General features: G+C 41.8%; 1 protein-coding gene across 2 annotated transcripts in view; it reads right to left on the bottom strand.

Moving 5' to 3' along the window:
* The window catches only part of il1rapl2 (interleukin 1 receptor accessory protein-like 2), a 390,657-nt gene that overhangs the window by 125,433 nt on the left and 250,411 nt on the right, over positions 1-14,813 (bottom strand). For both annotated transcript variants that reach the window (XM_070962120.1, XM_070962121.1), the window contains exons 5-6: positions 14,194-14,380; positions 13,933-14,086 (exon numbers count right to left, since the gene is read on the bottom strand). In XM_070962120.1, the coding sequence (XP_070818221.1) occupies positions 13,933-14,086; positions 14,194-14,380 (341 nt within the window). The remainder of the gene's footprint in view (positions 1-13,932; positions 14,087-14,193; positions 14,381-14,813) is intronic.

Here is a 14,813-nt window from a genome sequence, read left to right as displayed (position 1 = left end):
TAGGATTTATCTATCTAACAGCTTGGTTTCCTTCACATTGAACGTGACAGCTTCACAGAGCTTCATCATGGCTGTAGACTCTAGAGTAGTGTTGCTTTCGTCAACAAAAATTATGACCAAATATCGTCGTCAACGAACCTTTATCACGTGACGAAAACGAGACAAGACGCAACGTAAATGCTGGTCATGTGACGATAACTATAATTAAATATATAATGCAATATCGTTGACAAATAAAAACGAGACTAAATGTGGTTTACAAAATAAAAAATCTGCTAAAATGTTTCTTCATTTTCATTGACTAAAACAACACAAGACGAAATGTTCTAACTTTATTTCGTCTCGTTTAATTGCGTTGTTATTATTATTTTGCAGTATTTCTGTTTCCAATGTCTGACTTCAGGGGCTGCATCAGTTGGCACTGTGAAAATTCAAATTGTCTTCCGTGTCTGGAATGGATGTATTCTTGACTCTATAAGGTAACAATAATATAAGACAACCTTGTTTGAATTGTGAATTTTGGTTTTGTCTATACTACGAGGTACTTATACTATATTGACTGGGTTAAATAGAATTGCATTACTAAAAAGAGACTAAAATACAATTTTCATAAACTAAAACTAGAAGCACGGATAATTCTGACTAATATAAGACTAAAATGCTCAGACTTTTAATCAACTGAAGAGCATGAACGTGACTAAAACTAATAAAAACTACCACAACAGCTTGACACAAAGACTAGACTAAGACTAAAATTAAAACAGGCAGCCAAAAACAACACTAGTACGGTGCTCTAGTCCAGTGAGCTGCTTGAGAAACTGACTTCTCTCAATTAGTAATTCTTCATTATTTATATGTCACTGAGATAACACTGTATTCAGAGCTCGAGAGGACTAGCAAATGGTATATGCTACTTAATATGGTCACTTCCAACTACAACTTAGTCATCGTCTGCACTGGGTCACTGATTTGTGGCACCTTGTGTCAATACAATGGAGCTGACGTTACATGACAGGGATTGAATAATATCATTTTAACTAACAGCTTGTTATTCAGCCTTTGTTTCTAAGATTGATCACTTCTGATAAGCTGTTTCTTTGTTTCACCACCCTCTTTTACCATTTTGTATGACTTTACCTCTGTGTATAAATAGATAGAGTGAATTAAATTAAACTAAAGCATGGGGATGTGTGATAAAGGAGTACACAACCCAAATTTCATTGCCATGATTTATCAGTTCAAGGACCTTCTTCTAAATCTAGCATTGCCTGTCTTTTTCCACCATACTACCCCCCCAAAAAAGTAGAAATAATCCTAAAATCAGAACTGACACCATTCACACACTGCCTGTGTGAATGGTGTTTATGATTCCAACAGCAAACTGCCTTATCAAACCAAATGGCACAATGGTTGAGCTGTTGGTAGCATAAATTTGCATCATTATAGATGTATTGCTGAAGTGATTCTGAGGACATTTCTCAAAAACACATTTCCATTAATCACCACATGAATGTGACAGTTGTTTTTTTTTTTTTTTAATCCAGGTACAATAATTCTTTTAAAATGCAAAACATGCCTTGAAAAAAAAAAACAGTATTTTATAATGTGTCAAAAAAAAAAAAATCACAGTTGTTCTGAATGAAAGTGGTAAAAAATAAAATGTTTAGTTGAGACTGTCAATGTTAGTGGACTTAAGTTTTGGGCTGTAACCTGAGTGGGTCAACCAAATATTAGCAAACATGAGGCAACTTGAAAGAAGATAACTTTCCTCGACATGCTGCAAGTGTAACCACAGTAACTAATTATTCCAAATGGCAATTTGTTCCACTGCGGGGCACAGAGCACTTTTATTCTACCACACAGTTTGAGATGTATTTCACAAGGACCATTAAAGACTGTCCTCTCAAGAAAAACTAGTGCATCAGTCATTCCATTCAATTCTCCAAAGCAACATGATGGCATTATAATAACAAAGGAGGAAATAGCGGAATTCTCCGGCATAAAGCTGAAATGTCTTATCTCTTGAATTCTGTATGAATGTGTAACAATACAAAAATACATCTTTGCTACAACTGAAAAACTTCGAGCTGAATAATACAATCATAAATTTGTGAGAATTTAGCAGTGTGGTGGCATGACTCAGCGCTGACAACTCCATGAATGCATGTTATATGTCTACAGGTCTTGTGTACGCACATGTGTGTGTGTTTCAGACCTACATGAGTGACAAAAATTGACAACAGTGCAAAAATTGAATTTCCCCAAGAGGGATTAATAAAGTACTTGTCCTTCCTCTTCTTTTCACCATCTTGGAACTGGAATTTTCATAAAAACCCTCTTAGTATCTGCTCTCAATTTCAGATGCAGTTTAACATCATGATGACCTGTACTTTACTGAAGAGTTTCTGAAATAAGTATTTTCCTAATGAACAAATGTCAAATGCTTCTATCTTGGAAAGCACTTTAAAGCTATCTATCCACAGTGAGTGCAGGGTTATCTCTGAATGTTGGACTTCAACACGGCCTGTCAGGCTTTTGAGACGTATTTAAGAAATGCTTCAATTTGCAGTTAAAGCATCGTCTTTCAGTTTGAGCAAAGACATTTGATTTACATTGCTCGGCAGCAACACTCGCTCATCTGCATCACTGCTGGGTGAGGAGACCTCCCGGCACCTTGATGCCATGACCTTTTTAGAAATACAACTGTGCCCTGAGCCCAAGTACGTTGAATTGGTTTGGGGATGCAAACCCAGACGATGAATGCTAAAACTGGCATCATGCATCTTTTAAGTGTTACAGTGAACAATGGCTGAGCTCGAACTTTTAAATAAATGAATTCTCCTGCACAAACACCCCAAAACAACACTGGAAAATTCTGCTGTTTACAGTGTTGTTTGTTTCTTCCTTGGGTCTCCCGCCATTTCTCTGTCTCGCTTTCTATTTAAGTTGCAAAGTCATGTTAATGGGAAGAGTGTGCATGAGTGTGAGTGTGTGTGTGCGCGCATGCAAACGTGTGTGCATGTGTGTAGTAACCTCATCGAGTCCCTCTGTCTTTGGAGAACAGAGCCAATTTCACAATGAATTAGGAGGTGAGTCTCTAACTAGGTCATGGGCCCTTAGCCACGCACAAACACACACACACACACACACGCAGGCACGCATGCACGCACATAGAATACACAGTGTGTTGAATTGAGAAAGAGCAAGAGATAGATAGATAGACGAGGAGGAGGAAGAGATGAAGGGAAGGTAACGTAACATTAAAAGAAATGAAAGGGATGGAGAGAGAGGCAGATAGAGAGAGGCAGACAGAGAGAGAGAGAGAGAGAGAGAGAGAGAGAGAGAAAGACAGAGAGAGAGACAGAGAGAGAGAGAGACAGAGAGAAAGACAGAGAGAGAGAGAGAGAGAGAGAGAGAGAGAGAGAGAGAGAGAGAGAGAGAGAGAGAGAGAGAGGGGAAAAGAAAACGAAAGAGAGGCAGAGAGGAAGGCAGTAACAGATGTAGACAGAGCAAGACAAAGAATCTTTTAATGCGTCCTCTGTCCTAGAGAGAGCGTGTGTGTGAGTGTGTGTAAAACTGTCATGCAGTGGAAGTAATGTTGCATTAGGCTTAACATTATTCCAATGAGATTACAAATATTTTGCACCACAGCAACCCCCCCCCTTCTCTCTCTCACACACACGCACACGCACGCACGCACACACACACACACACACACACACACACACACACACACACACACACACACACACACACACACACAAATACACCTCTTACCACAGAAATCCTCAGCAGTGTTAAATTTAGCCTGAATGCTGTGTACTTTGCTAACACACATTTTACTTTGAAATGCCTCTGAAATATGGATGAGACTTTTTTTGAGAAATGGCTATGTGTGGAAAGAGACCGAGCGAGAGAAGGAAGAGAGAGAGAGAGAGAGAGAGAGAGAGAGAGAGAGAGAGAGAGATGCTGGGTGTATAATGAAGAATTGGTTGTGACAAAGTACGCACAAGAGAACAAGATTACATGATGATGTCACCTACAGAAAGTCTGGAAAATGGCTGCTAACTGGATTAGCTCAGAGATATAGCATAGAAAAGACGGAGAGGACAGATGTGTCAGATGATGTACTGAGGTGTTATAAGGGCGTGTTCAGAATTAATTCATATTAATGGTGCAATACTACTTCTTTTTTCTTACAAACAAGCAAAAACAACTGCCTCAGACGAGACAGCACACGAGTTAAAAACCAAAGACTCAAAAAAAATATAACTAACTTTCTTTCCAAACAGAAGCTTTTAGGCTCCACATGAGAAGAGCAGAGAATAAGGTGCATTATCACCAGCAGAAGTCACTCTCAGGGTCACGTGAGCTCATGGTAAGCAGTGCCCGAATCACATGATCACATGAAGCAGCTGGATTGCAGCATCACACTCACTGAATATACAGCAGAGACACTGAAGCTGTAGCTGAGCTCCAGACGGTGTCGGCGGAATCCGATCTGCTCAGACCAGAGGTGCCCTTTCACACGTGTGGCACATTTGTCTGAGTCAGACGCATTCTCACCTACTGGAAACAGCCCGTTTGGATCAGGGGAGCAGTGGTTGCTGGGTAGAGCGTGCAGGATGGGGAGGACTCCTCCGTAATGATGACTGGTTTTGCATTGATATCAATACATACACAGACATGCTGAAAAGAGGATGAAGCAGCTACACACCCACTCACTCGCAGTGCATAGGCTGTTACAATGACAGTGTGGACATACGGATTAAGGGATAGCTCCCACGGTGGAGACGCTAATGCCAGATCTCCACCAATAGGCACATTTGTACAGTTGCATGGTATATGCCGTCATATCACCCACTCCTAGCCAGCTAGAATACAAGCTCTGCTTTTATTCGTCAATTATTACGCCTCCATCCCAATACAATGGATGTGAATGTTATCTCGCTGTCATTTCAGCTCACAGTGGACAGTTTTCATCGGTGCTACCTCAGGTGGAAGCTGGGTGGAGCTGTGTTGGGAATTGAGGGATCAACATGAAGAGGAGAGAGAGGGAGACGTTGGGTGAGTGGAGTTTGGTCAGAGGTCTAATCAGACAACATGAGTGAAAAATGGTGGCGTTCAGGTGTGTACAGGCTTTAAGTCAGCACCACCACGGCTTACTGATCTCATGTACCAACATGACATTAAACTCTGTGCTGTGGGGTGTCATGTCTCAGCTGTGCTGCTGTTTTCTAGCGTTTTCCAAAGCCACCGCTCTAATAGGCGTCCTGTCTGCGCAATCAATGCATTTCTTAATGTGCCTTGTCATCAATTATTTTCCTAATGTTTGTCAAACACTGAAGGTGACTGTCTGCTCTCTACTCTGCAGGACACACACACACACACACACACACACACACACACACACACACACACACTCTTTCTTACAGAGCATGTGGGGGTGGAACAGATACAGACGGATGGGCACATTTCTGTATCATCATCTCACGCTGCTTTGAAGCTGAGGCTAGCAGTCATAACATGTACTCTCATAGCAAATTGCAGCTTGTTAAAAAAAAACTTCTTTCTTACAATTAAGAATTAACAGAATAAAGTATCCGTCTGGATTTAACCGACTCTTTACAAAGTGATCTTTGGCTGAGAGCTGCCACGCCAGCAGCTGGACCTGATGCGCTCTTGGTGAAAGTGTGGGCCATCCACCGCCCCGTCTGTGACACCTTTACAGGATGTGGCCTCCACTGTGTGCATCACGCTGGCAGCCCTGTGATGGATGCCAATCACTCACTGCACAGCCACAGGTGTAGTAGGAGCTGAAAAGGTTGCGAATGCATCTGAGTCTGATCTGTGTTCTGGAAACAAATGTCTTTGGTGAGCAGCCTTTTTACTATCAACAGTATATTTGAATCCATATTTGCTATTGAGCATATCGTAATTGAGCTATGTCGACTTTTTTCTGTACGCTTTGACATGACATTGTCCATAATGTCCATCATTAGATTGCATTTAGATCCCACTTGGATTGCAATTTGAGTCAAATTTATTATATTATATTGCATTTTTGTGGATAACTTGAGTTTTTTTGCATTATCTATTGGGGACAAATTATTTCTTGAACTTCAGTGTTAACCTTGATTTGCTGTTATTCACCATCTCCATATTTGGATTATCAGCTACACTTACAGACAAGAGCACACACACACAGCGTCAAATATGCCATAATACTCCTACTGATGTTTGCACGTTCAGGCTTGTGGGCAACACACACACAAACACTGTCTCGCACACAGAGCTGTGGTGCTGTAGGTAGCAGATTGCTCCTGAAGGCAGCTTAGGGCTGATGGAGCGCTTCACTGTGGGACATGACGGTACAAAAACAAGATTAGAGAGTTCAGCCTGTCTGTTTCTCTGACTCCGTCTGTCTGTCTGTATGAAATTCCTTTGATACGAAAAGGCTTTAGCTCTCTGTAAGAATCTATTGTTTGATCACGTTCAACAACAGCATTCAGTCGGTGGATAATGATGGAAATCAAGGCTGAAATGCTGGAGATTGGAATTTTCTTTAGTCTGTTTTCATTTCTTCATTGATTTTTATCTATTTCCATTTTTCCAGTTTAAATTATGAAAATGTTCAGATCTCGACTCGTTTCAAAAATATCATTTTATGTTTTCTTCTTTGTATTGTGCTGTATGCACTTACAGTGGCACAGCTAATAAAGAACATGAATTATGTCTGAATTACAAGCAAAATCATCTTCTATATGTCTTTCATTTCAACAGAACTGTAATATCAGTCTATGTATCTTTTCCTTAGTTTTCATTCCTTCCATCCATTTTGTATATATTTTGTAGTTTATCCCCCCTCCAGCTGCAGACGTGCTCTATGAGGCTGTGCCTCGGCACGGCTTCCAGCTAAACGCCAACGTCAGCATGCTAACATGCTCACAATGACAGTGCAAACACGCTGATGCTAAGCAGGTGCTGTTTACAATGTTCACCATCAGTTTAGCATATGAGATGACATTTGCTAATTAGCGCTAAACACAAAGTGGAGCTGAGGCTGATGGGAATGTCATTAGCTTTGCAGGTAACACAAAAGATATTAAAAATTCATTGTGAGGGCCCCGAGGTCAACTCCTTCTGGCACTCAGTGGCACCTGCCCAACACAAAGCGTGTCTTTTTCTGCTGCCCTGCTTTGTTAAACGATGACACAGGGTTAGATGCGTCGGTTTCTCATCGCCTTATTATGTCAGCTGCTTTAACCACTGCTACCAATTCATTGACACCTGATGTCAACTCAATTGCCAAATGAAATTATGCAAAACAAGAGAACATTTATTTCCCTGTAAGTGGATGACATCCTTGATTGCTTATAGATGGACTGATCTGCGAAAGGTAGTTAAAGATGAGCAAAGGTCTGATTGGAGAAAACAGGGTGCAGAATCTCATGAAAAGAACACCTCTTCAACTGTCGAGCACGGGGGTGGATCGATCATGCTTTGGGCTTGTGTTGCAGGCAGTGACACAAGGAGGGAAGAATGGATTCAATGAAAGACCAGCAAATTTTGCTATCAGCATCACACTGTGTAAAAAAGCGGAATATGAAAAGAGGATGGCTTTTACAACAGAATAATGATCGTGAACACACCTCGAAATCCACAGCGGACCATCTCTAAAGGCTCAAGTTGAAGGTTTTGCAGTGGCCCCCACAGCCTCCCGACCTAAACATCTTTCCTGTTTCTTTCTTCTTCTTCTTCTGTTCTTTTCTTCCCCTGTTCCTGCCCACAGCTCTCTCCCTGCTCCTGCAATGACCCTGTGTTATCCCTGCTCTGACCTGATCAGATCTGTTCTCCACAGCGGACCGTGTGTGCTTCATTTATTTATTTATTTGCATGTGTGCGTGTGTACAGTATGTGTATGCATTTGCCTAAGTATTTGTGTGTGATCTGTTGTATGGCCATTCCCTCTCCATGGTCCAGCAGTAATACTATATGACTGTGTGACACATCATTTTGCTCCTTGAAGTACCTAAATTCCCTCCACGTGCTTTGTGACAAGTGGCTACACCACTATTAAGAAATTCCAGCTCATTTCAGAGTACCAGCATGCACCTGTCCCTTTCACCTCACGCAGTGTCCTCGCCTCATGCCTCTCCCTCAGCGCCATCGACAGGAGGCCTTCTTTAACATGAGTAAAGCTTAAAGACTGGAGCTGTGTTGTGAACTTTTAGGAACGGTGAACGTTCAGGGTGACTTGTTCAGGCGTCGTTCAAGTGTTGTCCAAGACAAGCAGGTCTTTAATGAAGCAAAGTGAGCCTTGCACACCTTCCACAGTCACTCCAGACCCAAGCACATCCCAGGGCTAAGAATTGAAAGTATGAATAGCATTGTAAACATAAGAGATTACCCCAGCTTTATATCTCCCTCGGGTGCAGCAGTTAATTAAAAGCTGTAAATGTTTAAAAAGTAACAGAAGCTTTGAATGAAGCACGCTGAGAGTGTGACATTTAGAACACAGGTTTTTCCTCAATCTCAGAGGCAACTTTGGGTCTATTTCCAGCACTTCTTTTCAGCTAAGTGCATTTTACTGGAATCAACATCATAGCCAACAGCTGATCTGCAGGCTCTGCCTGTGTATTTACTTTAATCTCCATTTAATGTTGAAAGCACGGCAATAAAACCTGCTGCCAAGAGAGACAGACCGAACTACAGGATAAAGGACAGAGATGTTTAGCCAAGGCCTGGCACACACTGACAGATGTCTTCGGGGCTGATTTCGCTGAAAATTATTTACAGTGTAAGTGTGCTGTCAGAAATGCTGAGCTGAAGTTGAAGAAATCCGTGTTTGCACCATGTGACATACACAGATCCTTTGCAAAAACAAACACTTCTGAACTGGGTGGCAGGGATAGCATAAATACAGTCATTGGTGGAGCATGTTTCTGTGCCTCTTGGATGCTCTTATGTTTGGCAGATTTGTTACTTTTCTCTCTGTGTCACCCAATAAAATCCATGTGGCTCATTTGCCAAAGAACATGACTTTGACCAGCACTGCTCTTCACTCAGTATGAGTAAACATCTTCCCATTTGGTGAGACACATGTACGAACTTTTAGCCTTTATAGCAGACACTCTCACATTGATTAGTCTTGCTCTTCTTCTTGATTTATTGGCAGGTGCCGTTTGAGTGAATGACTTCTCCTCACTTCATGTTACAGCTAATGCTCTATATGCTGCCACCTGCTGGACTGGAGGAGACAAAACACACTAATAGGTGATTATGCCTCCCGTCAATGTTACAAGCCAGGAATATATTTAATGGTAAAAAATGTTGATATGTTGAATACTAATTTTCCCCACTGCGCACACACACACGCATCTTGCCGTGGGTCAGAGCATTGGCCTGGAATGGCCCTGAGCTCTGTGTGTAGAAATGGAGAGAATAGAGGCAGACAGAAAGCGTCAAATACCTAAATGTGGACAAACATCGAGAGGAAGGGAGAGAGAGGCTGAACAAGGACAGAAAGCAACAAGAGTCAGAGAGATATTCTGGCTTCCTAAACAGGGCGAGAGAAACTGGTCTCATGGCAGTTGGCGTGTGCAGCATCCAGCTGACTCATACACACACACACACACACACACACACACACACACACACACACACACACACACACACACACACACACTCTTCTTGGTTCATTCATGCTTATATTGTGTAACTGAGTTAGTCTATCCACCATATGTTATTTTGTCCCCCTGCTCATCTCTGTAACCTATCTGATGAAGACCCAAAAACAACACAGGGACACAATGGAAGGTAAAAACTGAGCGGCATGTGAAGTTTCACCACCTTTTTAGGCAGACATAAAACTTCATGATGTGAAGCCACAGCGTATTAAGATGCCCTCATTATATTGGTCATGGTATGCCTTATGATGATAGAACAACTAAGAGTCACAATTAGCAAACCCTGCAACCCACCGTGCTGTGTGAATTCAGACTGATGACATAATACATCTCTTTGAACATATTTGCATATTTTGTTTTCCCTCGGAGCATGAGATGTACCCACATCCTGTCTTTAGAAATCAGTCTCTAGTCTATTTTTATCCTCCACAACATGATTCCCTTCCTGACTTCAGGTACCTGGAATGTGTTGTTATGTGTCACCCCGGCATCTGCGCCATTTGATCTGAAGAAATGACTGGGCTAAATGCCAAAAATACAGTGGGGAAAATAAGTATTTAATGCACCACCGATTTTGCAAGTTTTCCCATTTACAAAGAATGGAGAGGTTTGTAATTTTTTTTCGTAGGTACACTTCAACTGTGACAGATGGAATCTCACAAAAAAATTCCAGAAAATCACATTGTATGATTTTTGAATAATTAATTAGCATTTTATTGTATGAAATAAGTATTTGATACAATAGAAAAATAGAACTTAATATTTGGTACAGAAACCCTTATTTGCAATTCCAGAGGTCAAATGTTTCCTGTGGTTCTTGACCAGGTTTGCACATGTAAGGCAGTTACATGATGTAGGGCAGTTGCCTCTTTATGTCAGAGGGCGGCACTGTTGTGCTGTCTATTCTATAGCAAATTTGGCGCTGCGCTCTGTTTGTCCCCTTAAGGGACAGGTTAAATTACATGTTAAGCGAAAGTCTGCCATGTGTTTGATTGATAATTAACCGTGTTTTTAACCATTTGACGAGTTTAGTGAGGCGCAGCTATGAGCGTGGTTAGCATGCTGTATATGAGTAGACAATTAAATCTGTAATTAGGACAGGACAGAGCATTCGTGTTTTTTTTTGTTTGTTTGCTTAGTACTTGAGCTGAGATGTAATGTTATGTTTGCCATTTATTCCTTTCTGACGGCTGTATATAATTTAATTAGACAATAATTATTTTCATGTGATATATGTTTTTTGTTGTGCTGTTATGTGGCACCCGGGGACCCAGTTCTCCTTCGTCACCATTGGTCAGGTGGTGATCGTCTTGCATGTTCTTAATAGGGGTGAACACGGGGAGAACATGCAAACTCCACACAGAAAGGCCCCCTTTTTCAGGCACTGAAGGCATGGTGGACCAGCGTCCACAGCGGGATTTGAACCAGGACCTTCTAGCTGTGAGGCGACAGTGTTACCACTTGTTCCACCGTGCCACCCAATTTCTTCCATTTTCTTATAATTGTGCCAACAGTTGTTGCCTTCTCACCAAGCTGCTTGCCTATTGTCCTGTAGCCCATTCCAGCTTTGTGCAAGTCTACAATTTTGTCCCTGGTGTCCTTAGACAGCTCTTTGGTCTTGCCCATGGTGGAGAGGTTGGAGTCTGATTGATTGAGTGTGTGGACAGGTGTCTTTTATACAGGTGACGAGTGGAGGATAGGAGGGCTTCTTAAAGACGCACTAACAGGTCTGTGAGAGCTAGAATTCTTGCTGGTTGGTAGGTGATCAAATACTTATTTCATGCAATAAAATACAAATTAATTATTTAAAAATCATACAATGTGATTTTTTTTTAGATTCCGTCTCTCACAGTTGAAGTGCACCTACGATGAAAATTACAGACCTCTCCATTCTTTGTAAGTGGGAAAACTTGCAAAATCAGTGGTGTATCATATACATATTTTTCCCACTGTAAGCGTGGAACTTATTCTGACAAGTTTATTTAATTGGTTATTTTCACTACTACTGCTGATGAAATTTGAATCCTGTGAGTGAGAGGTCTGAAGGTCAGTACGTCTTATCTACCTGTAATCTAAGGCATGTTCCAATTAGACAACTCATCATGGGAGCCAAAAGACTATTTCAATAAAGTCACAGTGAGAAAATGTAAAAGTGCAGTGTTTTCTCATGTTATCTCCCTCCACAGGAGAGTAGATGAGGGGAACTGAAGACATGTGGTTCTGAATGATTCCTTAACAAATGAAGCAATGCCTGGTCGTATCAACTTCACTCAACAACAAGCTGCTGCAAATCTGAACGAGAGCACAAAGTGCAACATGAAAAACACCCTGACTTTGATTCTGGGGTTCAAAATGTGTGAGATGTGGAGCACAAACTGCAAGACAGCGCACTCTAAAAGGATGCTGTTCTATGCTCATCACATTATGTCAGACTAGAAAATCAGTGTGTGCGCGTTTTTGTGTTTGTGTCAGTAAGGGCCAGAACTGCCAAGCCTCCAATATGTGGAGCGAAGGCAGGGTGCATGATAAAGTGTGTGTGTGTGTGTGTGTGTGTGTGTGTGTGTGTGTGTGTGTGTGTGTGTGTGTGTGTGTGTGTGTCACAGAAAATAAGCACAGTTTGTTGTCATTTCTTAGAGACACCAGCATGCATATTGCACATGGCACAACAATAAAACACAAACAGGAATGTGCACACAAAGAGGCTCCCACACACACACACACACACACACACACACACACACACACACACACACACACACACACACACACACACACACACACACACACACACACACACAATACAAGAGTGCAGATGGAAGTCATCTTAAACTCCTAACAGCAAAGTGCAGATGTTACTGCCGAGTCAAAGTGAAGTCAAAAGCCACTGAAGCCTGAAACAATGTGTGTTTAAACTGAGAATAAGACAAATACAAATGCACAGAAAATGGTGCCAGGAATGTGAATGTGCTAAATTCTTTTCAGTTTGGATTGTATGTTCAAGGAAACTTTGAAAGTGCTGTAGTAATGATGAATGATGTATCGCTGAGTCGAGGCATCTGTCAAAATAATGGATGCTCTGCTCTCGAGTCACTCAGAGACCCACTGAATATTAAAAGCAGGCAGAATATATATTCCAGCCATTGTTTAAGTCCACTGTGTTTCGTTGATAGCAATCAGTTTACCCAAAAAACTCAATACGTTTCCGCTCTGCATGTTCTGGTTAGTGTAGTCAAGAGCTTATTCCATCTGTTGTCTTATTGTTCAAACCCGTCTCGTCTCAACCATCATATCCTGTTATAAAGAAAAATAGAACATAGAATTCCTTTGCTATTGGCCATGCCGCTTCCTGTCCTTGTGGGGTGCCAACAGGCTCAGTTTTAGGTCCACTACTGTTTTCTGTTTACTGCATTTTTATGCCGACAACACCCAGCTGTATGAGAAAATTGTAATCTTGTTGCTCTCATTAAGAAACTTGACCAGGTTAAGATTAATTTTTCTGCAGTAAGTGAGACTAAATCTGACATCAGAACATTTGCTCCCACCAGTTCTGTTCAATGCAACCATAATAACCATGGCAGTCCAGAATCTGCCATCGAGGATCTTAAATGATTCGGTGCAATAAAGGTGCGTGACCACATCAGCCCTATCTTAGCCTCCCTGCGCTGGCTACAAGATAATTTCAGAATCTAATTGTAGTATTGTACTACTTACTACTTACTTTTAAGGCTACATTAGTGGTAAATACATTTGTGAACTAGTAACGCTTTCTGAGCAGGACCTTAACCAGAGGGCCTCGGGTGACGGTTTTCTGGCTGTTTCTAGTTCATGTTAGTAACTAGAGGTGACAGAGCCTTTACTATGAGTTGTAATTATTATTAATCCCAATCTATACAATCCTATCCTCCACTATTGTAGTCATGCCCACTGTTTGCCTATTCTCTGTGTTGTATAGCATCCTGTCTCAACTCATCCAATCCAATTCCATCCCATCCTATCAGGCCCTATCCTATCCTGTTTTTAATGGACCCATCCATCAACCCATGCAGGCAGACACCACATTCTCTTCTCATATGCCACAACACATTTGGATTTCTTGAATGTATACCTCAAATCAAGTTTGTTACATACATCCATGCATCCATCCATCCATGCATCCATCCATCCATCCATGCATCCATCCATGCATCCATCCATCCATCCATGCATCCATCCATCCATCCATCCATGCAAAGTCCTGTCCTACCTGTGACTTTGAGTTGGGTTGTCCTCCGCACCAGTCTGGATCCATACTGTAACTCACAGGTGTAATTTCCCCCGTCGCCTTCCTCCACCTCAGGAATCCAGATGTGTGTCGTGTTAACTGTGATGGAGCCTCTCCATTCAACCCGCTCACACTCCTGAGAGGGGACACACACTGATCAAGTTACAGTACAACAGTCTACAGACGGCTGAGAGGAGAAACGTTTGGGCTCCTCTGCTCTAAACCTTTTTGTGTGTATCCTACCTTATACCAGGTCATCTGGGGTTGCTTGTATGGAGCCAAATAGTCTTCTATATCAGGACAGGTGATCATTTTGCTGTGGGTTATCTCAGCTTTCTCCAGATGGCGGATTTTACTGCTGAAGCATTTCCCCTCATCACTCTCCTCCACAGTCATCGACATGGACACCTTCATGCAGTATGTCGAGTTCCTGTCCAGATCACAAACACAACATTGAGAAAACAGCTTTATCATGTTCCTCTACTGACATTAGCAGACTTTTCCACATTGCAGTAGGCAGAGTTCCTGCGAACGGGGGCACAGAAATGTGAGAAAATGACGAGAAAATGTCATGTTGCAGATGTGGATGCGGATGTGAACGACTCGACATCACAAAAGCAAGACGCGTATGCAGTCTGTGTTTCTAAGGCAAGTCAAGCAAGCTCAAATGAATCTGAGTGGATTTGATTTGAGCAAATTTGTTTATCCATCCAAGAGTTAACAACAACAATGGCATGAGTCATTCCCCCCTTTGTCCACCGCTGGAACTTTGTGTGAAACATAAGAGCTGTTTTCATGGTGAAAGTATTGGGTAGACTATTTGGCACCGCCGTCTGTATTTTGGTGAAATTATAGGCCCTGTG

Source organism: Chaetodon trifascialis, chromosome 5 (assembly GCF_039877785.1).
Source record: "Chaetodon trifascialis isolate fChaTrf1 chromosome 5, fChaTrf1.hap1, whole genome shotgun sequence".
Taxonomy (NCBI): domain Eukaryota; kingdom Metazoa; phylum Chordata; class Actinopteri; order Chaetodontiformes; family Chaetodontidae; genus Chaetodon; species Chaetodon trifascialis.
Note: the sequence above shows the minus strand (reverse complement) of the source record. Positions and strands in the feature narration are given on the sequence as shown.